At 49.4% G+C, this 23,541-nt stretch overlaps 1 protein-coding gene across 3 annotated transcripts in view; it reads left to right on the top strand.

The window, feature by feature from the left end:
- The window catches only part of Adamts17 (ADAM metallopeptidase with thrombospondin type 1 motif 17), a 356,834-nt gene that overhangs the window by 44,188 nt on the left and 289,105 nt on the right, over positions 1–23,541 (top strand). For all 3 annotated transcript variants that reach the window (XM_023709886.1, XM_004623253.2, XM_023709894.1), the window contains exon 4: positions 10,932–11,104. In XM_023709886.1, the coding sequence (XP_023565654.1) occupies positions 10,932–11,104 (173 nt within the window). The remainder of the gene's footprint in view (positions 1–10,931; positions 11,105–23,541) is intronic.

Consider the following 23,541-nt stretch of genomic DNA (forward strand, 5'->3'; position numbering starts at 1 on the left):
TTTAAGGTCGATGTAAAATTAACCAGAAAACGCGCCATCCAGCCTTACTCTTGGTACCCTAGGCTGGCCGCGCTGAGTCTCAGCGTGTCTTCCAAAGTGCTCTTAACTTGCGTTTCCGTCTCCCTACTTGTCTCCCATTCTCCTCTGCCCTCCCCATCACGTAGCTTTGTTCTTTTCTGACACAGTGAAGGTGCCATAGCTCCCCTTTTTTCCTTTGTGTGTTTGATATTAGGGTTCAAGCCCAGGAATATCACCCTGAGCTAGACTCTTGGCCCTTTTAATTTTTTTTTTTTTTTTTTTTCATTTTGAGCCAGGCTTGGTGGGGCATCCCAGCACCCTGGGCTGCTGAGTCAGAAAGACTGCAAGTTTGAGCCTCGCCAGAGCGAGTTCATGAGACCCTGTCTCAAAAGAGGACTGGGAATGGAACTTAGTGCAAAAGTCCTACCTTCAGTTCCTGGTATCAAAATTTTGAAAAAAAAATTTAAAAGTTTTGAGACAGGGTCTTGCTAAATCATTGAGTTTCCCAGGCTGGACCTGAACTCTTGATCCTCTGTCTGTGCTTCCCGGAGTGCTGGGATTACAGGCATGCGCCAGTGCCCTGCCCGGCTGTGCCACCTCCTTCCTCCACTGGGAAGCCAGCTTTTCCCAGGGTCAGTGCTGTTTCCCAGCTGCATGTTCCCAGCATGTCTTCTGCCCGTGCTGTGTGTATAGGGCCACTGAGTTTTTCCTGGGCTTACTGGATGAACAACCGTTCTTTCCCCAACTGGTGGCCAGAGCTCTGCTCTTCCTAGTTGGATGTCTCGGGGCTGCCATCTGCAAATGCAGCTGCAGAGCCCGAGCAAGGGTCCCCTCTGGGCCTGGTTTCCTCATCCAGACTGGGCTTTTCATCTCTGACAGATCTTCATCCACCCTGCCTCCTCCTAGTGACATTCCCATGTGTTTCTGTCCCAGATACCTCCAGAATTTGTACCCTTTCAGCACCTCTTAAATATCTGATTGATTTTCCCTGATCTAATTTTGGCCCTGTCTGCCCCACGGGCTCTTGCTGAGACCTCCGCAGGCCCCACTTAGGGCCAAGCTGGTCCTCTCTTTCCTGCCCCTCTGCTGCTGTGGAGGTAGAGAGGCCCTCTCTGCTGGGACTTGTCTTCCCTGGCATCCTGTGCTGTGATGCCCTACTGATCTCTGCCCCTTGGGCCTCTTCATCTCTCTGTCTGGTGCAGGCTCGCTCTTCTGTCCATCCACCCATGTGCTTTTGACATCCCTGAAGGAATGGGGGGGGGGGACAGCTGATTCTTGTGTGCCTACTTCTGGTCTTGCCTTTGCCCTTGAGCACCAAGTCTGCATGCAAAGTCCACAGCCAGCCTCCTGTGTCCACCTGGGTACTTCAAGAGGGCCTGGAACTTCCCTAGGCCAAGGCCCAAGTGCTTTTCCTGAGCTGGCTGGTGTCCCTGACTCAGTGACCAGCCTCATCATTCACCAGCCAATCAAGAACCACAAACCAAGAGTCACCCTTCATAGCCCTTCTTGCTCACCCTAGAAGTCCTGGTGTTTTTTGGTTCCTTCCACCTGTCCCTCCTGAAGCTGTTTCTTTTACCTTCAGTTGCCCTCCTTGTCTAGATACTGTCTCCCTCGCCTGGGCTGTTGCAGTAGTGGTCTACCTAGTATCCCCACCTTCGGAATCTTTTACCCAACAGCAGCCTGAGTGGTGCCTTTGAAACACAAGCCCTAGCAGCATCGTTTGCACCTGGAGTAAGGAAGAAAAGGATGAATGCTTTCCACACAGCCCTTCAAGTTGGTCTCTGTTACTCATGCCTCCTTGGTGGCCACTCTCTCTTGCTTTTGACCTTGCAGTTTCTAGGCTGTGCCCTGCACCCTTCTTCCTCCAAGGCTGCCTGGATGACACCCAACATCGTTCTCCTGTGCACCAGCCCAACTCATCCTTTGTCCTTGGCCTATGTGTTACTTCCTTGGGAAGCCTCTTTTGAACTCCTATGCTATGGTTTGGATGTTGTTTAATTGTGTCAGTAGCCTCTCGGGTCTACTTGGTTGGCATGCAGGTGCTGCTGGGGGAGGCCGGAATCTTTTTAGGTGGGCCAAATGGGAGGTCTTTAAATTAATCAGAGTGTATCTTTTAAAGGGATGATGGAGCCTTCAACCTTTCTCTGCTTTGCTCTCAATGTCCCCATCTGCCAGCCCACCAGAACTGAGCCAAGGAAGATGTCATGCTTTTGAAGCTCCAAAACTGACTAAACCTTTTTGTTTTCTAAAGTTTTCTAAAGTTAGTTGCATTGTAGTAATGCAAAGTTGGCTAATACAACCCCAATGTAAATTAGACTCTGTCTTTACAGTCTCTAAATATTTGTTGACTGAATATCTTGGACCTACCCCTGTAGACGGTGGTTCCTGGCTGCCTTGTATCTACAAGGTTCTCTCTGTGAGTGGAATGGCCCCTCTGGGCCAGCCTTCCTTCCCCAGCCCTGCTGTATTCCAGGTCACAGATGTGGATCACAACTCTTGCCTAGGGTAGGGTCCGCTTTTGGTCTTCAAAGTCATTTGGAATCTTAACCACACACACGCAAATCCTTTTATTTTCCACCTTTCTTTGTAAAAAAAAAAAAAAATTCACATGAAAAAAAGAACCTTTTATAAAAATGACTTGGCCTTGGGGGAAGGTATTCAAAGAATTCAGACTTGGAGACCATAACTTTATTTTTTTGGAAAGAAAACAAAAGAGAAGGCCATTAGTTTTCAAGTATGTTGGATTTATGCAGCTGCTGGAAGCCTCACCTGGCTAGGAACCCAGGAACACATTTGGGCTTATTGTTTCTAGTCAAAAAGGTGGTTTTTCTATAAATGGACCCTTTGCTCTGGTTAAAGAAAAAAGTGGTCAGAAAGTTGTTTTCTTAGACCTAATACTTTTATCAGAAAACACCGTGTGTGTGTGTGTGTGTGTGTGTGTGTGTGTGTGTATTTGAAGATTACACCTGAAGACCTGCTACCAGAGCCCTGTGAGGCTCTCCTTTTCACCTCTCGTGCCTCCCCTACATTGACACTGAGTCTGTAAGGCACTGCCTTGGTTTCTGGGATATGGCGGTGATAGGTGGTCAAGAAGTCAGCGGCACACCTTGTACTTGGGTTTCCATCCTAGCTACCCTACTGCTTGGTTTCTGTTAAATGATAACTCAGAATATAGGCCATCACTCTTGTGTGTGGCAGGATTCTGCTGTGTTGACATGCATATCCAATATCCCAACATTTCTGGGACTAAAAAAGAAAACAATTCTTAGCTCCTTGAAGCTTAAATGAGCTATAGAAAGGAGGTTAAAAAGTGGACTTTGGTCTTTACGAGTTGGTATCTGGGCAGGAAAACTGGAGCCATGCTAGGAATTTCTCACAGAGGAATTCAATACAGGGAGTTGGGATGGAGAATGTATGAGTGAGCCCAAGGAAAGCAGAAGGAGGCTGAAGAATGGCTGTTACTCTAAGCCTGGTAAAGTGAAAGAGAACTGGTGCTTTTCTAGGATCAAAGAGTATGGAAGAAGGGGCTGTAGGGGCTAGGCCTCAGACTTCTGTGGGGACACCACACCATAAAGCTGGGGTCCACAGCTGTACTTCTTAGAGTTGCTGGTTTACCCCACAAGTTGGAGGTTGTCTAGCACCAGGGGAGGAGTTAAACTGAAGTCTACTAAACTGAAAACCAAGGAGCACCCTTCCTCCTACTGCACACCTTCTAGCCTGCTTCCAGCCCCTCCTTTGGCTAAACTGAACAGGAAACCAGCAAAGAGAAGTCTGGGAAATGTAGTTTGCAGCCCCTCCCCCCTCCTCAGCATCAGGCAAATGACCAACACCTGGAGACCTTTATTGTAAGTGGCACCTTCAGAGATGACCTGGCTGAACATTCAGGGCTCCAGATTCTCAAGCTGAAGATGCTAGAAAGTCAGCGGTAGAAGAAAATAGGGTGATTTGATGTGCCGAAAGGACACACTGTTGTCCATGCAGGAACAGTGACGGCTTTGGTACCCTAATCAAGGACTGGTGTCCAAGGGTCATTACACAAGGATCATTGCAAAAGCTGAGACAGGAGTTATCCTTCTCTCAAGCAGGAAGACCCATGCTGTTTTCCATCTTTCTCCTCCTCCTCCTTCTCCTCCTCCTCCTCCTCTGATTTTAGGATAGGGTCTACAGGGTCTTACTACGTAGATTGGACTCCTAGTGATCCTTGTTTTCAACCTCACAAGGGCTGGGATTACAGGCGCGCCATCATGCCCAGTTTCAATCGCTGACTCAGCACACCCCGAGGGGCAGGGCTGGCACAGCATGCCGGTGATCAAACCCCCGCCGCTATGTCTGCCTAAGCAGGTGCTTTAATCCGCTGAGCTATTTGGCCAGCTCTCTGTTTTCCATCTTGATGAAAAGCATTTGATTTTAATTTTTCCTTTCTATGTGGAAAGCCACTAGTGTTGCATGGCTTAGCTGTTTTCATATGCAGTCATGTTTTATGTTCTTTTGTGCTTCTGGTGATTAAATCCCCAATGCATTGAATGCATATCAGGATGAGATATTGAGCAGGAGTTACAGATGCCCTTCGCCTCCTTTGAAATTGTTCTTTTTGTATTAATCTCAACGTATTCTGTGATTGTGTGTAGCCTTAGAGACATTCTTCTGTAGCTCCTGTCCAGTAGGGCGTACGGAAGCAGCAAGTTAGCTGGCAAGTGTCTAGACCAGAGGGTTGAGCTGTGGACAATACAAGTCAGCCCTTTTAAGATGCATAAAAACATCCAGCCTTGCCATTGGGCTCTGGGCCATACAAAATCTTCAAGTTAGTAATTCGCGGAATAAGTCACAGGGTAGAAGTTCCTAATAATAGAATAATAGAAGTTCCTAATAGTTCACATCATGGTATTGATAGAAATGAGGCTAGCAGCATGATTTGGGCTTATGCATCTGGCCCTGGGTCCAGGCTGAGCGAGGTCTCTGAGGTGCTCCCTAGTCTGGGCTGGACTGCTTACCCTCGGCTTTATAGGTGAGGAAGCCCTAGAGGTCAAGGGCCGATTCTGAGGGTCTGTGTCCAGTGTCATTGCTGCACGCCTCACACGGCCTTAACGCCACCACCCCAGGCAGAGAAAGCAATTTGTGAGATCTTCACTCCAGGACATTTGTTAAGTTCATTAAGTCTTAGTATGAATGATAAATTTCAAGAGTTTTCACCAACTGATTCAACTCAGTATTCTGTCAGCCTGGCAGTGCTAGGTGCTGTGGGGGAACCTGTCTTGGTATTTTGATTTTAGAAGTTGGTTTTAGGAAAACACTTCTTCCTTAAGGGGGTGTGGGAGCCATCTTTCCACTGGAAGAGAGTGACACCCCCAGCCATTGGGCATGTTTACCATTTTTTTCTGCTTTCCAGAAGGGCATAACCAGTTGAGGGCAGAACATGGAGTGGTGGGACCACAGTCAGCTAGGTCAGTGGCCTGCGCAGGGGTCTAGCAGGCCTCTTCCTGCCTAGTAGGCTGCTGTGTAGCCCCAGGATGTATCTGGGATTCCACGCAGGCAAGGAGCTCAGTGTAAGTGCTCTATGTGTGGCCACAGGTCTTCCCTGGTACTCAGACTTGAACTCAGGGCCTTTGCCCTGACCTACACCCCCACGGCACCTTTTTTCTTTTTGACATGGGGTCTTGTTACGTCTCCTGGTTGCCCAGCTGGGCTTGAACTTTGCGGTCCTCCTGCCTCAGCCTCTCCCAGAGAGCTGGGATTGCAGGTATGTACCACAGTGCCTGGCTTCTATGACTTTTATCACCATACTGAGATAGGTTGACCCTTTTTTGGTACATAGGGATGTCCTTTGCTTTTTCATTTCTTTTTCTGCTTGATTTTATTTCCTCTGTAATTCAATGTGAGGGCCTTAAATCTCCTGTGGGAAGAGGTAACCCATGAGAATTCTCGGGGTCTTTTCTTGCTCTGTGTCCTGGGTTTCCATGCAATGTTCCATTTTCTGGAGCTGATATGCCTTGGTCAGTGCCACCACAAGTCTGTGATGCAAGGTGAGAAGGAGGGACAGTGGTGGCCTTCTTCTTCCTGAAAGTGAGTTCTTCACAAGACACTGCAGTGGGAGCTAGGCTTCTGAAGGGATCCCCCTTGCCCTACCCACAGAAAAGCTGGGGAAAATCTATGATTCGTGTGGCTGGGGCCTTCCTCAGGGGCCCTGGGCTGTGCTGGTCCACTCCTGTGTGTGCCCACAGTGCGGATGCATTCTGTACCTGGCCTTGGGGTGCTGATGTGGGAAATACCTGTGGCTGACTTCAAGTTTGGGGTTCATCTTCCTATTAAATCTTTCAGTGGGTTGAACCTGGGTACCTCGCTTCTATCAGAAGCATTGGTCTTTATTGTCCTGGCCTGAAGTGTTCTCTTCTCGTCCCCTGAGACACTCAGTGTTCTTAGACACCTGCCTGTATTTCCTCCACTTTTTTCCCCCCTCTTGCCCCGTTTGCTTGTACAACAGCATATTATTTTTGTACCTTGGCACAAAGAGTGCCTCAAGACCATCCCTGGGTATGTCATTAGGAGACATGAGGATCTGTGCCGTAGGAGGTAGAGAATGCAAAAGTGGATTTCACACCAAATATCTGGTGACTCATGTGAATATTCTTTGGGAAATACCTAAATACCTCTTTGTTGTTGTTTGCTTTTATTTTAACTGCTGAGGCTAGAACCCAGAGACTTGGGCCTGCTAGGCAAGCACTCTACAACTATATTCCCTACATCGTCCTGTTTTGTTTTTATAGTAAGGTGTATTTTTCCATATAGAGCTGGAAAATTCATAATTGATTTTTTTAATTTTCCAAAAGCAAGGTTAATAACTACAATGACAATTTATGTGATATTTTAGCATCTTTAATAGTCTCCAAACTTTTATTATAAATCATAATTTGAATTGTTCTAAAAGTACATTACAAATGCCTTTTATGTCTGCCTTGTGTTTTTCTCTTCCTCATTTTGTTCTAAAATGACCTAGGGTGTCTTATGTAAAATACATATAAAATTGTCTATTTTAGTGGAGAACTGAAGCAAAGAAAAAAAATATATATATAGGTTTTTTTGATCTCCCAAGTCAGTATCCATTCCGGCGTGTGCTGCTGGCCCAAGAGACTGCAGGGCTTGGCTTCAGGAATGACCCCAGGTGTCTGTGACAGTCACAGAGGGCCCACAGCTGACAAGATGTAGCGTGTCCTCCAGGAGGGTAAGGGCCCTGCCCCTCCTAGAAACAGTGATGAGAAGCACCCAGCCCCACGCCTGCCTGTCTGCATTCAGGGGAGCTGGCACAGTACCCTGTGAGCCTGAGGTTGGGAAGTTTCTCTTTTCAGGATGCTGAGAGGATGTGAACGCTGGCACCTCTGGGACTGCAGGGCGTGTTTCTGCAGCATGGGGAATTTTTTTTTTTTGCCATTTATTTATTTATTTAATTGAGAAGTAAATATCAATGAGACAGTTTCAAAACTCATTAATAGGACAGTTTCAATAATTAATACATTGTACATTGTTATCTTCTTAGTGGTTATCCATAGTATAAGAAGCAGACAGGATATCCTGTCCAAACACTATTACTACAAATCTTCCTTCTCATTAAATTAAGTGAAAGTAGCTGTATATCTATCCTAACTATTCTGCATATACAGATACAAAATGGTCCTTCCTCTGTATCCCCTTTTTTTGTTTAGTCCTGTCAGAGATGGGTATTCCATTGGCATCTAAATACTATAGGTGCATAAATTCAGCAAAACAATCCAACACAGTCCAGCGGTCCACAATAGTAGTGGATTATCCGCAGAAGCCATCTCCCTGGTCCCCACGCTGCCTTTTAGAGGCAACTACTTTGCTTTTGAAACCTGAATCTGGATTCTTGGTGAAGCCAATGCCGGCTTGACTCTCAGGATTTTCTCAGAAGGAAAAATTAGACTTAGCTGCCCAGTCCAATAAATTGTGCGATGTGCACAGTTTCTTCCCAGAGAAAGGGCATCAATGGGAATAACAACTACGATTCAGGCTTTTACTAATGGAATTCATCAAGCGTACCAAACTGTGCTATGCGTGCCCCTCCACATGTACCCAGCTACCCTACACAAGTTAGACTAGGAAAAAACCTCTCTGCTAGCACACGTTAAAACAGCCTGTTAACCACGAGATCAGCTCATACTTTGGAAAACTGATACTCTCAGCCTGGGGAATTAAAGACACAATGTATGTGGTTTTCTCTGTATCTGGAAAGGAATGGCCATGGCTTGTGGTGGCCAGGAGACGCATTGGTGACAGCAAGCAGAGCGGGCAGCGGGGCAAGGCTCTTCCCACTCTCGGGGTCCTGCTTCTGTCCTCTACCCCAGTTGGACACCTACATGAGGAGAGAACACCGGTCCATGGTCTCATGTCTTTAAGTCTGGGGTTTTGTGGAAGGGCGGTCACTAGAGTCTAGGGAGGGGCGAGGGACGGAGAAAGGTCAGATGGCAGATGCCAAGATACAGATGGACGAGAAAAATGAGTCCCAGCACTCTACGGTGACTGTGGTCTGCGGCACTTTATAAAGTGACTAGAAGAATCTGAAGGTTCCCAGCACGGAAACAATATGCAACGAGGAGGTGGGAATGCTTTGTGTTGATTTAATGACTTGCGCCATATCCGTACGGCTTATTGTACGGTGTCCCACTAATGTACAATGAGTAGGTGTCAGTGGAAAGGAAACCCTACATCCAAAAGTTGCAGAAAAACTGAAAAGCAAAGCGATGATGCTGACCCCCAGTTCCGGGTTTCTGACATTTTGTTTTGTGGTGAGATCCCGGCTGTACCAAGAAGGATGTTGCCAAGCTGGTGTCCACTTTGTGCTGTCCCTTTTCCTCATTTTCCTTTGTGCATTCGCTCAGCCTTCACTTCCCACCAGCACTGCTGCTGGGGCAGCGAAATGGTCCTGGAGAAAAGTCAGGGCACTGCCCACGGTTTTACCTGCTACTTCATACTCTAGGCCAAAGTCAGCAGCCAGCGTTTTACATTTACGATACCCTGTCTGTTTTTGAAGGGTCACGGTCTTGCTATATTAATCAGTCTGTCTCCAAACTCTTGGGGTCAGGTGGTCCTCCTGCCTCAGCCTGCTGGGTAGCTGGGCTAGCAGCATGGGCTACCGCACCCAGCTTGTGACACTGTCTTACAGTAGCTCTCCAAGGTCCGTTAGGTAGACAGGAAGTGGGTCTTATGAGAGCTACTTGGTCGACTTAAAAGATTGCAGTGTGGGGCTTTGGTGTCTCACAGGCCTGCTCCTCTGGGCTGGGCACGCTGGGTATTGAACTTGGTGTGCACTCTGGTGTGTGTTCAAGCCTGCTGCCTCCTGGGCAGTATTACTAAAAAACCGTCAGGGCACACTGGGAGTCTGGAGATCCATGACAGGGGTACTGAGTATTTCACATGAGTACTGGCAGTAGTACTGTACATAAGCACTTCGTGGGAATATCTTCAGGTAAGAGTAAGAGTTGCTGATGTGCAGGGTTGAGCTCTGAGAAGGGATGTGCCTTTTGTTTGGCAGGAAGGGGAGGGTTGGAGAGAGGTTAGCTAGCAGATGCCAAGATACAGATTGACAAAAAAGGAGTTAGCTGGTCCCATGGGGTGGTGGTGTCTCTATCTTGACTTCTTGTCTGTCAAAGTCAAGTTCATGTCTCAGATTATTCTGTAGTCTATGAACTGTTTTACTGTGTGTACAGTGAAGCGGAGTTTTATCCACATAGGCAGCCACTGGAATGGAAAGAATGACTCCCAGTTAAAGAGCTTCTTCCTTTTCACAGTTAGATTCTGAGAGTAAGTTGCACACATCGCCACCTGTCCTGTAGCTGAGAGGTATTTCTGGCTGGAGATATAGCTCAGCGGCACAAGTGCTTGCCTGGCAAGCTCAGGGTCCTGAGTTCAATTCCTGGTGCCAAACAAAAGATGTTTCTTGAGAGATATTTCCAAGCACAAAGACAGGCCAGTCTTTACTCAGTGGCTTGGAACAGTCAGAGGTGGGCTTTGCGTTTTTCTTTTCTAAGTGGAGGCCACACCCAGGGGCATTCCATCACAGAACTACAGTGTCAGTGCTTTTGAATTGTTATCTAGAGACCATGTCATCAAGGTGCCCAGGCTGGCTCCAAGTGCAATCCTCCTGCTGCACCCACCTGCGGAGCTGGGACCGCATATGGCCCCACAAAGGCCCCTGCTTAGACTTGGGCTCTTTAAGTGATGACAGCAGCTGTTTGTCGAAGTGAGCTCTTACAGGGAGACAGTTTATATCTGAAAAATCAACAAAGGATTTCCATACGTTTGAGGTGAACTTGCATTGTAGGTTGGGTATAGATGATTTTTTAAGTTGTGGTTTTATTTATTTTTCTTACTTTGTATTTAAATTTTCAAAAACTTTTTTTCCAACAATTGTTTTAAGGCCACTCTTAAAATGCAGTTCTTTTCTGCACCAGAGCCTAGAAATAAAGGACAAGGGCCAGGGCTCCTGACCTGTGACTCTGAGCACGGCCTCCCAGCATGTGTCCAGGCTTCCGTCATCAGCAGCGGTTGCACCATCCAGCGCTGCATCCCCTTTCTGTCCCCTTCACCGGAGAAGCTCTCAGATCCCATTCCTGGGGTGCAGGCTTCCTGTTCCCCTGCTCACAGGGTGGGGCTCTTCCTGTCCTTCTGAGGGACAGCTGTCATTTCAGTCATGTTCTGCTCCCTCTCTCCTTGGGTTGATGCCCAGGTTCCCCAGCTTTTTCCTTTCTGCTGCCCTGGCCAGTGGACATGGACTCACCCCTGTGACCATGGAGGTCCACGTCACCGAGACCACAGGGGGCCTGTGCTAGGGGAGCCTCCGTGGAGGGATTTTGTGCTGTTCCATGTTGGCCAAAAACTACACACATGTCTCCCTTGTCTTCCAGAGAAGAAGACGCCCAGAAAGGCCAGGCCATCCCGGGTGTGGCGGGAGCGGAGGAATGCCATCCGGCTTACCAGCGAGCACACAGTGGAGACCCTGGTGGTGGCGGACGCCAACATGGTACAGTACCATGGGGCGGAGGCTGCACAGAGGTTCATCCTCACTGTCATGAACATGGTAAGTGTGGGCCCTGCGTCCTCCTGTAGGGATGCTCTGGAAGCAGGGGCCATGTCCCCCTGCCAGGCATGGCAGCCGCTGGCTAGGAGATGGAGCATGGCATTACATACCCAGGTGGCTAAGTCCAAAGTGGCCTGGCAATGGGGACCCACACATTCAATGCCAGAACGCTTCAGAGGACCTTTGCCGTACATGTGCCTCGTGCTCAGGGGTGGGCAGAGCTGAGGTAGTCCCAGGTCTGGCACGAAGCAGTCAATAGTCTAGCAGGAGGAACCAGAATCCAGCTTTATCGGAAAAGTGTTTCTTATGTACCTGAGAACTTGTAGGATGCTGCAAAATTTAGCAGCTTGGAACTAAGGAAGGAACAGTGAAGCCTGTGTCTCCATTCTGTTGATGGAGATAGGGGGAAGACTCCTTTACACACGTCGGTGTGGGAAGGCTGCCACCTTAAAGATGACCCACTCAAGGCCCCCACACCCCACCCGTCGATTCCCCTGCCCAGTAAATGTTTATGAAGACCTTCAGAAACCTTTGGCATTGCATTAGGTGTCAGAGTATAAGTGCAAAAATGACTTGCTCCTTCCCTCGGGAGGCAGTAGTATTCCAGATGAACAAAGCACCATGTTTCCATAGAAACACGTGGAGGGACCACTGAAGTCCAGGAAAGGGGCTGGCTGGTGATCATCTGGCAATGTGGAGGTGTCGGGAAAGAGCAGGCCTTGTTTAGAGAGGGAGTGAGTGCTGGGTAGATTGGGGATGTGGGTGGGAGGGCACGTAGTGGGGGCAGCAAGTATGAGGCCCAGGAGTTTAGCAGCTCCATTAGGGACCGGTAAGTGGCATGAGAGAGGGCACGGAATGTAGGATCCTTCAGGGTGTGGATAGGTGTGTGGATGGGGTAGGGGGGTGAATAAGGCATCCTGAGGGGTGCGGCTTATTCCAAGGACCAGCAGGCCCTCTCAGAGGGAGAGGAATGATGTATCTAGATCCACGATTGGATACCTCAGTTGCTGTGTGCAGGGTGATTGGAGCGGGAAGCAGTGAGTACAGCTGTTGGGAACGGTGCCTGCGTGGAGGAGGTTCTGGGCACAAGTGGGCATGGGCAACTGGCACGACAGGGCCTTAGAATGCAGGGGAAGAGGCAGAAGTGGGGACTCAAAGCTGAGAGCCTGGGTGGATGATGGAGGCACTGACGAGAGAAGGAGGCGTGGGTGTGGTCCTGGGGGAAGATTTCCACCACAGCAAGCTGAATTCTAGGTGGGTGACCAGGATGGCAGACATGTGGCTGCAAAGAGAACCTGGGGGATTTGGGGCTTGGAGCTGGTGGTGCACACTGTGGACATGGGGAGCACTTCCCAAGGGAGTATCTGGATAAGCAGAGAAGGTGGTCGAAGCCAGCCTGCGAGCATCAGCCCAGGGGCTGTGGGCAGAGGGGCATGGGGGAGGTGGTCCCTAGGAAGGCGTTGAAGGTGCAGGAAAGGGCCAGTTAGCAGTGTCAGCTGTTGGGCTGGTCAGCTCCCTGGTAGAGCAGTCTTGAGGGTGCATAGTTGAGGGGAAAAAAGGGGAATTAGAGATGAAGTAGTAGAAAGAGCAGGCACAGGTCTAGGTACAAGGGGAGGGACAAGAATCTCAGCATGGAGCTGGGTCTGGGAGGACTTTACAGAGGGAAGGAGGACCAGGGGCCATGAGTGCGGCAGCCTGCTCTTCCCTATAAGTCGGGGTTGAGCTCCTGCCGCACCAGTATGTGCCTGGCAGTGAGTGACAGGTCCCACTGGCTGTGATGGCAGTGAGTCGAGGGGCAAGGTTTATTGGCCCCAGTGGCAGGGGGAGCAGGTGGACCTGTGTGTGTGCAGGCTGTGGCAGCAGTGGGCGTGTTGTGGGCTCTCAGCCCTAGGATCTTCAGGGTCTTCGGGCCAAGCGTAACCAAACTCCCAGACCTTGGGGAGATGGGAGCCCAAGCTGACCCAGGTTGCAGACCTCCCTGGGTATCTGAGGGGCAGCTCTGGGTGCTGGGAGCTGAGTGCCAGGAGAGGAGTAGGCTGTGACCTGAAGCATTGGGGAAGGGCGTCAGGCGCCCTTGGGCCATCATGTGGGAGGAAGGGAGAAGATAAGAGTCCTGTGGGTAGACAAAGCCTGCAGGTGGCTCTTTGCCCATGTGTGGGTGTGGCTGAGAGGGCCCTCTGGGAGTGCATCTTCAGTGGGGGTACATATACACTTCTGGATGAACCCTGGATATTCCTTTCCTTCTGGAATCCCAGCTCTGGTATGCAGCTGTGGCTGTGTGGCCGGAAGGCCAGGTGGTGCACAATAGGCTGCACAAAGTACCCTTGGACTGGGATCCCACAGCTTGTTTCCCAAGAACCAAGAGGTTTGGGGACATTATCAGGGTCACACAGCAGGTCACTGGCAGGATTATGAGCCTCGGGCCAAGCCTTTCCCCTGCTGGCCACAGCAAATCAATTTCTCTGTCCCCACGCCTGGTTGAACGCATGTCTTGGTCCTCTGTTCCACCTTGTCAGGCTGGCTTCTCGAACTGTGGGAAGCTCCGTCTACCTCGACCACTTCCTCAGACTGGGTGTGCTCTAAAGCAGAAGGTATTTTAGTGATGCTTTGTGAGCATGTTGAGCTGCATGCATGTGTCCCCAGGTCCCCACCCACACATAGGCCCCTCTCCAAAGCCAGCTGGTGACAGGCTCTGGGTCATTCTGCTAGAGGCTTCTTTCAGGGCAGCGGCAACTCTGGGAGTTTCATCAAAATGTTTTTCTTTCTAATATTTTCTTCTTTTTTGGTGGCAAAATATACACACTGCAAAGTTACCATCAAGGCCATTTTAAGTGTTTAATTCTGGATATGTTCATGCCGTCATAAGCCACCAAGATCCACCTCCAGAATATCTCCGTCTTGCAAACGTGTCCCTGTGGAACAGTCCCTGCTTCTCTTTCTGTCTCTGAGTTTGCCTACTCCACGTGCCTCCTTATAAGGGAACTCGGACAGTCTTTGTCTTTCTGTGACTGACATAATGCCACAAGGCATGAAGTCCTCTGGGCTCATGTGCTAGGGCACGTGTTGGGATCTCCCTCCTTTTGTGGCTGATAATGTTCCTTGCATGCACGTGTGTCATATGGTTGTCTACTTATCCATTGGTTCCGGCTTAGATTGTTTCTACCTTTGGCTGGTGGCTTCTGACAGCTTGCTTACATTTTTATCAAAATTCATGTGCTGGACATGAATTCTGAAAAGTCATTTGTTAATGGCATTTGGAAGGTGGGGAGATAATTAGAACTAGATAAAGTCGAGAGGATGGGCAGTCAGGTTTTATTTTTTAATTTATATATTTGATACAGGATCTCACTACACAGCTCAGACTTGTATTGATCCTCCTGCCTCAGCCTCCCCAGCACTAGGATTAAAGGCATGGGCCACCATGCCCAGTTGGTACCACGTGCAACTGGGGCTCTGGGACAAGCACAGCATGCAGTTCCAAGGATTGAACCTAGGTCCTTGCACTTGCCAGGCAGGCACTTAGACCGCTGAGCTATCTCCCTGGCACAGTCCGGTTTCTATAAGAAAAGTAGAGATCGGAGCTTGCGGGCTCCTCTGTTGCACTGTATGATACCCGCTGCAATGTAAGGGTGCAGCCCTCACCAGAAGCCAAGCAGGGGCCGGCACCCTGTTCTGAGACTCCCACACCTCCGAACACATGAACTAAATAAACCTCAGATTTGTGACGCACGACGTGGGATTCAGGGATAGCAACGGAAAATGGGCTGAGACAGCGCCTCTGAGTAACGCTGCTGTGAACGTGGGGGCGAGTATCTGTGTGCACCCCAGTCTGCCGTTCTTTTGGGTACATACCCTGCAGAGGCGTTGATTTTGCTCACGTCCCATGTCACCTCACCCTGTAGGAATGGCTTCGGAGCCCTTTGTTGGCACACACCCAGGTCTCTGGAGGCTGGGTAATGGCGGGCTACAGTGCTCGGGTCTGCCCGCCGGAAGCCGGCGAGGGTGGCTCTGCACCAGACTCTTTCATCGGCAGAGATTGCCGTCTCCTTTATTCATTTTTTAATTACCCTGGGTACAAGTGCAAAGCAGAAATGTTCATTATATCCGCTGAGGCAAAGCTTCTGCCTTGGTAGTTGCTTTCACACAGTGTCATCTGGGCAGGGACGGGGAGGGGGATGGGCATGGTATGTGGGAGCAGTCCCCACGGCCCAGCCCACACGGCTGCAGGACCGAAGGACAGGAGGGGCAGGAGCTCTGTTCCTTGCTTTTAGTCTGACACCCTTCCCTCCTCCTCAGCTGCTTACATGGATCCATCCGAGCATCACAAGTCCCCTGTGGAGGGCAGGTCTGGGCTCTGCCATGTCAAATCTGTATCAGAAATTTTCAAAGGTCTCCTCCTCCTCTCAACAAGGGTGATCTTGCTATGTGACAGCACAGGGTGAGGACACCTAGCCCTTTAGCTGTCTGTACTCTGGATTCTTGAGGTGACCAAGGCTAATGGCAAATGAAAGTGGAGCCTGGGGACCCATCCTTGTGGCAGGCATCGCTCCATGAGGCTCTGCCCTGCCCTGCTGTGGAGGGTTGCTGTTCAGTGCATTGACAGACCAGTAGCCTTCAGATGTGACACCTTGCTTTGGACAAGACCAGCCTCTGCCTCTGCCAGCGTCTCCCCCCTTCTATCCTTCTATCACAGTGTAGGAAATCTGGAGATTTCAGTCTTGCCTCTGGCTGTTCTAGAAAAGAGACTCTGTAAAAAGAAAAGAGACTCTGTGCTGAAGTGCGGTAACTCTTAAGCCAGGAGGAAGGGAAGGGATTGCGGTTGGCCAGGGGCCCTCATTAGGTACCACTCAGCTGCTGTGAGCCCTCTGCTCCTCCCGGGAGTGTTTGTGGAGCTGCAGGCCCAAAGTGACTTTGTCCTGCTGGATATGCACGGAAACCTGCTGGAGTCGGGGGCCTCCTTCATTCCAATACATTTCTCTCCCGGCTGTGGGAAATGGGGTCCTTGGTGCTGGTGGGCCGGTGCCCATTCCCTGCCGCCTTTCCACTTGGGTCTTTGCAGGCATGTCTGGGCCACCCTGACCTCTAAGGTGGGTTCCAGCGAGGGAGCCATCCAGCCCTCCCCACCCTGTGCTCGCATTGCTTTGTGAGCCTCGAGAACTTGGTCTCAAGTGTTCATGGTTTTCATAGCATCTCAAAGCTGTGAGTCCATAGTTGGGGTCCACCCCTGGCCCGTGGCAGAGTTATGGTGGGAGGAAAGGAGGGGCCCTTGTGATGTTCTCCAGCCCTGGTAGCAGGTGGTGCTTTCACGACACTGCTGCTGCTTTCCTATTTTACAGAGTGCCGTGGAGGCTCAGGGAGTGACAAGGTCAGGCTGCAGAGCAGCGAGTACACAGCAGGCAGGGATGCCTGCTCAGCACCAGGGCCCGCACTGTACCTTGCTAAAGGTGACAACCTGGTAGGGTCTGGCTTTGACAACTCGTTGAGCTTCCTTGCTGGGCTTCCTGTCACTTCCACTATTTGCTCTAGAGTCCCTACCACAGCAAGACCAGCAAATTCTGCTCCCAGCAGAATTAAGACATTGGCGCTTAACAACGCTAAGCCCCCTGTGGCTTCCTACAGCAGCTCAGGGGAGCCCCCTGCTCTTCCCCAGCCACTCAGCACATATGTGTTGGGACCAGTACTGCTCAAGGGAGAAATGGCTTTTCAGCGGTTTGTCCTGTGAAACTGGATATTCACATACAGTAGAAAGAAGTTTGACCCATGTCTGACATCTTATACAAAAATGTATTACATCCCTAAATGGAAAACAGAAAACCATAAAACTCATAGAAGACACAGGTGACATTTTCATGGCATTGAATTTATCTGTGATTTCTAGAATATAATATCAAAGGCCGGGCTGGGAGATAGCTCAGCAGCACAGAGCCTGCCCAGCAAACTCAAGGTGCTGAGTTCAATCCCTATTACAAAAAAAAAAAAAAAAAAAAAAAAAATTGTCAACATCAAAGACAGAGCTGTCAACAAAAGAAAGAACAAACTGAACTTCATCAAAATTAAAACTTTTGTGCATCCAGGAACACGTCAACAGAGTAAGGACAACCCACAGAGAGAAAGAAAATACTTGCAAATTACATATTGCATTACTGTATATCCACACTCTGCTGAGAACTCCTAAAACTCAACAATGACAGCAGAACAATCTGATTTTAAAGGTGGGCAGAAGACTTGCGTGGACATATTTTTCCAAAGAAGATATACAAATAGCCAGTAAGTACATGAAAATATATTGGACATCACCAAACACCAGAGAAATGCAAGTCAAAAGCAGGATGAATACTGGTTCTCGTCCATGAGGGTTATAAATGCATCCATATAAACAAAACTGGAGAAGACCACTGATGACGTCATGGAGTGGTGGTTACTCTTGTTACTGTTGATGGGACATACAGTGGTGCAGCTACTACAGAAAACATGATGGTTCATAGAAACAAAAAGGAAACCGACCACTTTTGAATTAACATGCCAAAGAACTGAAGACAAGGAGATACAAGACATGTGTACACCTATGTTCGTAGTAGCAGCCTCACAGTAGCCAGAACTTGGAAGCAACCCAGGCGTCCCACTGGTATAATGCATGAACAAAGTGTAATTATGCAGTGATATAATAACTCCCCCTTGAAGAATGACACTCAGACACGTCTCCAGCATGGAGGCGCCTGGGGGTCAGCGTGCCGAGTGAGATAGGCCAGTCATGAGAAGGACACACAGTATGTGACTCTTGTCTGTGAGGTACCTAGAGTAGGCACATGTGTAGAAATGGCAGTTAGAATGGTGACTTCCCGGAGATGAGGAGGGCATGTGAGGAATTAGTATTTAATGGGAACAGAGTTTCAGTGGTGCAAGTAAAGAAAGTTTGAGAGATGGATAGTAGTGATGGTTGTAGAACGATATGGTTATTTAGCCATCGATCTGTATATTTAATGATTTGTGAGATGGCAGGTTTGCTGTTGTGCATGTTTTGCCATAATTTATAATATGCATCCTACTTGTGCCCAGTGTTGGTAAGCGCATCTAGGGAGGACTCGCTACACCTTTGCCATTGTTTACTCCAGATCCGGTGCACATGCACGTGGTTCAGAAATGTGGATGGAGTCTGTGAGCATGGACGTGAGCACTGGTGCCCTCTACTACATCCCCCGCAAAGGAGTTAGCCCTGAAGTCAGAAACGTTTAGGACCAGAAGGAGGCTGGACCAAGCAGCTCGGAACATGGGAAAGACCTAAGTGTAGGGGACTCCAAAAGGCCCAGCCAGGCCCCAGGAGAGCGCAAGGCCAGGGGCCGGGAGGGGTGGGCGCTGGTTGCCCGGTGCTGAGTGCTGGTGTCTGCTGCGGACTTTTACTGCCTGCCCTCTGCCTAGGAGCATCTTCCGACTGTCTGTGTTCCCTGCCTTCTGGAGTCAAAGCCCTAGGGGGAATTCAGGGAATGGGTCCACCCCAGGGTGCTGGAGCAGGCAGACAGCTTCTGCTCCCTTTGCTTTCCATAGGGGGAAACGGTACCTGTCTTTCTCCAGAGATGACCCAGAGGAGGAAATTTTCCCCAGTGAAAATAGTAGTAGATCCTATTTCTCCCTTCTTTCCTCAAAAAATAAAAATAAAGTCAACCACTGCTTCTGTCCTTTAATCACTACAAAGGCGGAACTGAAGGTTTTTTTATTTTTATTATTTTTTAATCCTTTTTAAATTTTATTTATTTATTTATTTATTTATTTATTTTATAGCGGGACCGGGGATTGAAGTCAGGCCCTTGTGCTTGTCAGGGAAGTGCTTTATTCTACTGAGCCATCTCCCCAGCCCCCCCCCTTTTTTTAATATTTATTTGGCACAGGGTCTTACTATGCAGCTTGGACTCATAGTGATCCTCCTGTCCCAGCTTCCCCAGCACTGGAATTACAGGTGTGCACCCCCACACCCAGTCTTGGTGGCTGGCACAGCGTTCCAGGTCAGGCACGGCTTGTGGTACCTGGGATTGAACCTGGGTCCTTGCGCTTGCTAGGCAGGTGTTTAGACTGCTGAGCTATCTCCTCAGCCCCTGGAGTGGAGTTCGATAGAGATTTTGATAGAAATCCCATCATGCCACTTCCAGGAATCTACAGAAGCTAACTTGAATGGGATCTTGAATAGTCATGCACCCTTGACTATGGCAGCGCTGTTTCCAGTAGCCAAGAGGTGGGACATGGTGACCATGGATGGACGAAACGATAAATAAAATGTGTGGGCGTGTACATAAATATTCACGCTTGTGGAGGAAGGACGTCCTGACACGCTGTGGTTGAGGACGTGATACCGAGGGAGATAAGCTAGACACCAAGGGACAAGCAAGGACTATTTCTGCTTCATGAGGTGCCTCCTGTTGCCGGGCTGTTGGGGATTTTCCAGAGGTACCGAGAGGCCTTCTGCCCATGTGACTTGATTCTCCTTCAGTGAGGGCAGGGCGACACCAGAGCAGAATGTTTGGTAAGAACAGATCGCAGGTGGAAACAGGTGATGCCGACGCCAGAAAGCCTAGGTGTGGGCTGCCAAACTGGAGAATGGGGCCACTTGACAGCAATTCAGTTGTTCTTAGCTTCCTTAACAACCAGGCCATGAAATGAAAAACCAGAGACATTCCAGGCAAGCTCTATTTGAAGGAAAAATGACATCAATTTCACCAATTACCATATGAAGTAGACAAGTCCCTCTCTGGTGACAGCACTACTGGCTCAGGGTTAGAGAGGCTCAATGGGATTCAGGCTCCAGCATCAGGCAGCCACCCTGGGGGTTCCTCCCACACAGAAGGTGCCACCACCCCAGCGTCTGAGGCAGAAGGCTGGGGTGGGCTCCAGAGTGTGCATTTCCATCTTGGGCACAGGAGATGTTGTTGTGCTGCTTTGGGGGCCCCCCTCAGAGGCACTGGTAGAGAATGTAACCCCTCCTTTTGGGGGTACTTACTGGAGCTATGAGTCCTTGTCTATCCCTGTATAAGCTCCGGGCCATGCAGGTAGGTGGCGGCTCTGTGAAAATCCGTGCCCAGGGGCCTGAGCAGCTCCTTCCCACCTGCTTCCCCCACCTGTTCATCTGGTCCCCATCTGCCACCCACCCCCACCTCCCACGGTGTCCCTGAGTCACCCAGCTGGGAGGCTGCAGCATGCTGTTGGCGGTGGGTCCAGCTGCCAAGGAACTGTGTCTGAGGCAGCCAAGGACCTGCACATTCACTGGGGCACAGCCAGAGCTGGATGCCAGGGATGGAATTTCTGGACAGCTGGGTCTGCCGCTCATTGCCCAGCCAGGTATCTCCCTTGGAGCCTGCGGCTGCTGCCTCCTGGTCTTCTCCTGAGCACATGTGCCCAGGGGGGAAAGGTGGGGAGACTTAGTGGCGCGTCCCTGAGCTGTGCCTTGTGCTCTGTGGGTGCCCGATCAGTCTGGCTTTGCGGGAGCCCTGGGCCTCCGGCCTGCACTGTGCTCTGCAGAGCTTTGGTGGGTGTGGTCAGCATAGGCAGGTGACTAAGGCTTAGCTGTGTCAGCTCCGATTCCTGCTTTCTTGTCTTGAGACACCTTCATTACAACGACGGGTGACAATCTGTAGGCTTATTATGGAATATTATTTAGCACATGAGCTTTTGTGGGTTTTTTTTGTATTTTGTGCAGTTCTCACTACATAGCTTGGACTCATAATGATCCTCTTGTTTTCAGCCTCCCCAGTGCTGGAATTACAGGCGTGCCCTACCACACCTGGACTCGGTCGTCTGCTCAGCATGCCAGGGGCAGGGCTGGCACGGCTGGCATGGCATGTGGTGCCAGGGATCAAACCCTGGCCCCTGCACTTACCTAAGCAGGCACTTAGTCTGCTGAGCTATCTCGGTGGCCTTTTTTTTTTTTCTAGTAAACTAAAATTTTTATTGTGAGATAATGTAACATTTATCATCTTAGCCATTTTTTAATGCATGGTTCAGTATTAAGTGTATTCTTGTTGTTCAACATGTAGAGCTATTATTCCTTCTGGTGAAACTGACTACGCCCATTGAAGAGCCCCCCACTTTGCACCCCCACCCAGCTCTTGGATCATGAAGGTGTTTTCTCTTCTTCAGCCTTAGATCTTATTTTCTGTGCATTTGTTCCAAAGGAGGCGATGGTGCCTTGGGATAAAGAGTAGACATGAGTCTGAACTACTCTCAACCCAGCAGGAAGCAGAGAGGGCTTCTAGCAAGGTAGTCTGTCCTGTAGTCTTATTCTCCCTGATAGTTGTAATCATTCCATGCAGATTTATTTATTTTTTATGCAGACCAAAATACTACTGAGATGTTAGCATATTATTCCTTTAAGCCTATACATATATATATATATATATTTTTTTTTTCTTTTTCTTTTTTTCCTGTATTTAGGGCAGGATCTACAGGGCCTACAGGGTCTCACTATGTAAATCCGACTCATAGTGATCCTCCTGTTTTCAGCCTCCCAAGCGCTGGGATTACAGGCATGTGCCACCACGCCCAATCTTGGTGGCTGGCTCAGCGCGGAGCCAGTATAGCAGGTGGTACTGGCAACTGAAGCCAGGTCCTTGCACTTGCCGAGGCAAGTGATTAGACCGTGGAGCTATCTCCACAGCCCAACCTGTAGGATTCTTGAGTGACTGTATATTTGGCTAGTGTTGACATGACAGTCATGGTTTATTTTTGTTTCTTTTTCTTTTTTGGTGCTGGGCACTGAGCCTCATACATTGTGGGCATAGTATCTTCTTCCTCTGCTGTGGGCTCTCCGCCCACCTTTCGTGTTCAGACTGCATCTTAAGGGACCCTGCCCAGCTTGAATTGACTCCTCCATAATGTTGAGTTTTCATTCTTTCAGTTTTTCATGTTTTGAACTGAGATTTACCAGTTTGAGCCTGACCCTCACACTGACTGTTTCAGGAGAAATTTGAATTGGAGTCACTGGGTGGTTCTTGAAATACCAAACAAGAAGAAGTTGCGTGCTTTCCCTTTTTCCCTCAGGGTTGAGGGTAGATACTGAAGACATGATTTCAGAGCTGGTCTATGGTCAGGTTTGAGAGAACCGACTCCTATGTCATTGTTGAGAAAAGGAAATTTGGGGAAAAAACAAAAAGTGAGAACAGAACGAGTAAATGTGTCCCCTTCCCTTTTGTCTTTGTGGTAAAGAATATTAAGTTACACAAAGGTAGGGCTTATTTGATCTGATGGCAGTTTTCAGTTCCAGCTGGGACACCTCTAATCCCTGTGTCCCACAGAAGCTTCCGCTCTGTGCTCGCCTGGCTTGTGGGCTTGGCGCCGTTGCTGACTGCCCTGCTCGGCTCGACCTGAGCTGGCCCTGGCCACACTACATGCCGCGGTCAGCGCTTTTAGCTGCTGCTGCGGTGCAGAGAGAGAGAGAGAGGTGGCACCAACCGGGAAGTGTTTCAGTGCCCCGGTGGAAAACTCTCCCTTCTGGATTATGACTATGATCATTCAGCTAAATCTAGCCAAGGAGAGTATTCAAGTTCTCATCTCTGTTCCTACTGTATTCTGTCACTGCTTCCCCCTTGATCACCTTGGCCCTAGAGGCTCTGAGTCCCACTTTTGCCATATTATGGAAAGGAAACTCAAGAGGGCATGGTGCCTTGGGCTTTCTCTATTCACGTCAACTCTGACACCTGTGCATTGTTCGAGTTTTTCTTCATCTCTTGTCCTTGCGACATTTTCTAGAGCCTCTTGAGGTTCTTGTAACTAAGAGCTTCCAAGAAGAGGTGTGTATTAGGCAGTTTTGTATTACTATAATTAAATAATGGAGACAGGTAACATATAAAGAGAAAAAGGTTTATGGAGTTCTCTATTTTGGAGGGTCAAGAAAAGATCAGGCAGACCTACTGCTTTGGCCTCAGGTGAAAGCACCAGAGGTCATTGGTGGGAATGAATGTCAGAGTGACAGGATGGTCACATCTCCAACCAAGAATCAGGACAGGTGACTTTAGGCTTTTCCTCAGGGCACCTCCTTCCAAAAGTCTATAGCATTTTCCAATAGCACCACCCAGGAACCTTCATATGTGGACTCGTTGGGGGCACAAATTATGCTCAGACTGCAGCAAGGACAACAGGGAGGAGAGCATAGCCTTTTCTGTTATTATAATTTGTCTTGATGACGAACTTTGGCAAGGATGAGAACTTCAGGGAGAAAAGAAGGAAATGGATGTTTTGGCTAGACACCCCTGGGTTTGAGTCCAGTCGTGGTTGACTGGCTGTGTGTCTTGAGCAGGTGGCTTTACCTCGATGAGCCTGTTTCCCTGCTGAGGGTGGGACGGAGGGCACCCTTGACTGGGGTGGTGACGGTCAGAGTCAGGCAGGCTGCCACACGGCAGGCATCCCTCCCCTCCCCTCCCTCCCTCCCTTCCCTCCCCTCCCTCCCCTCCCCTCCC

This window comes from Octodon degus, unplaced genomic scaffold (genome assembly GCF_000260255.1).
Source record: "Octodon degus isolate 3935 unplaced genomic scaffold, OctDeg1.0 scaffold00002, whole genome shotgun sequence".
NCBI lineage: Eukaryota > Metazoa > Chordata > Mammalia > Rodentia > Octodontidae > Octodon > Octodon degus.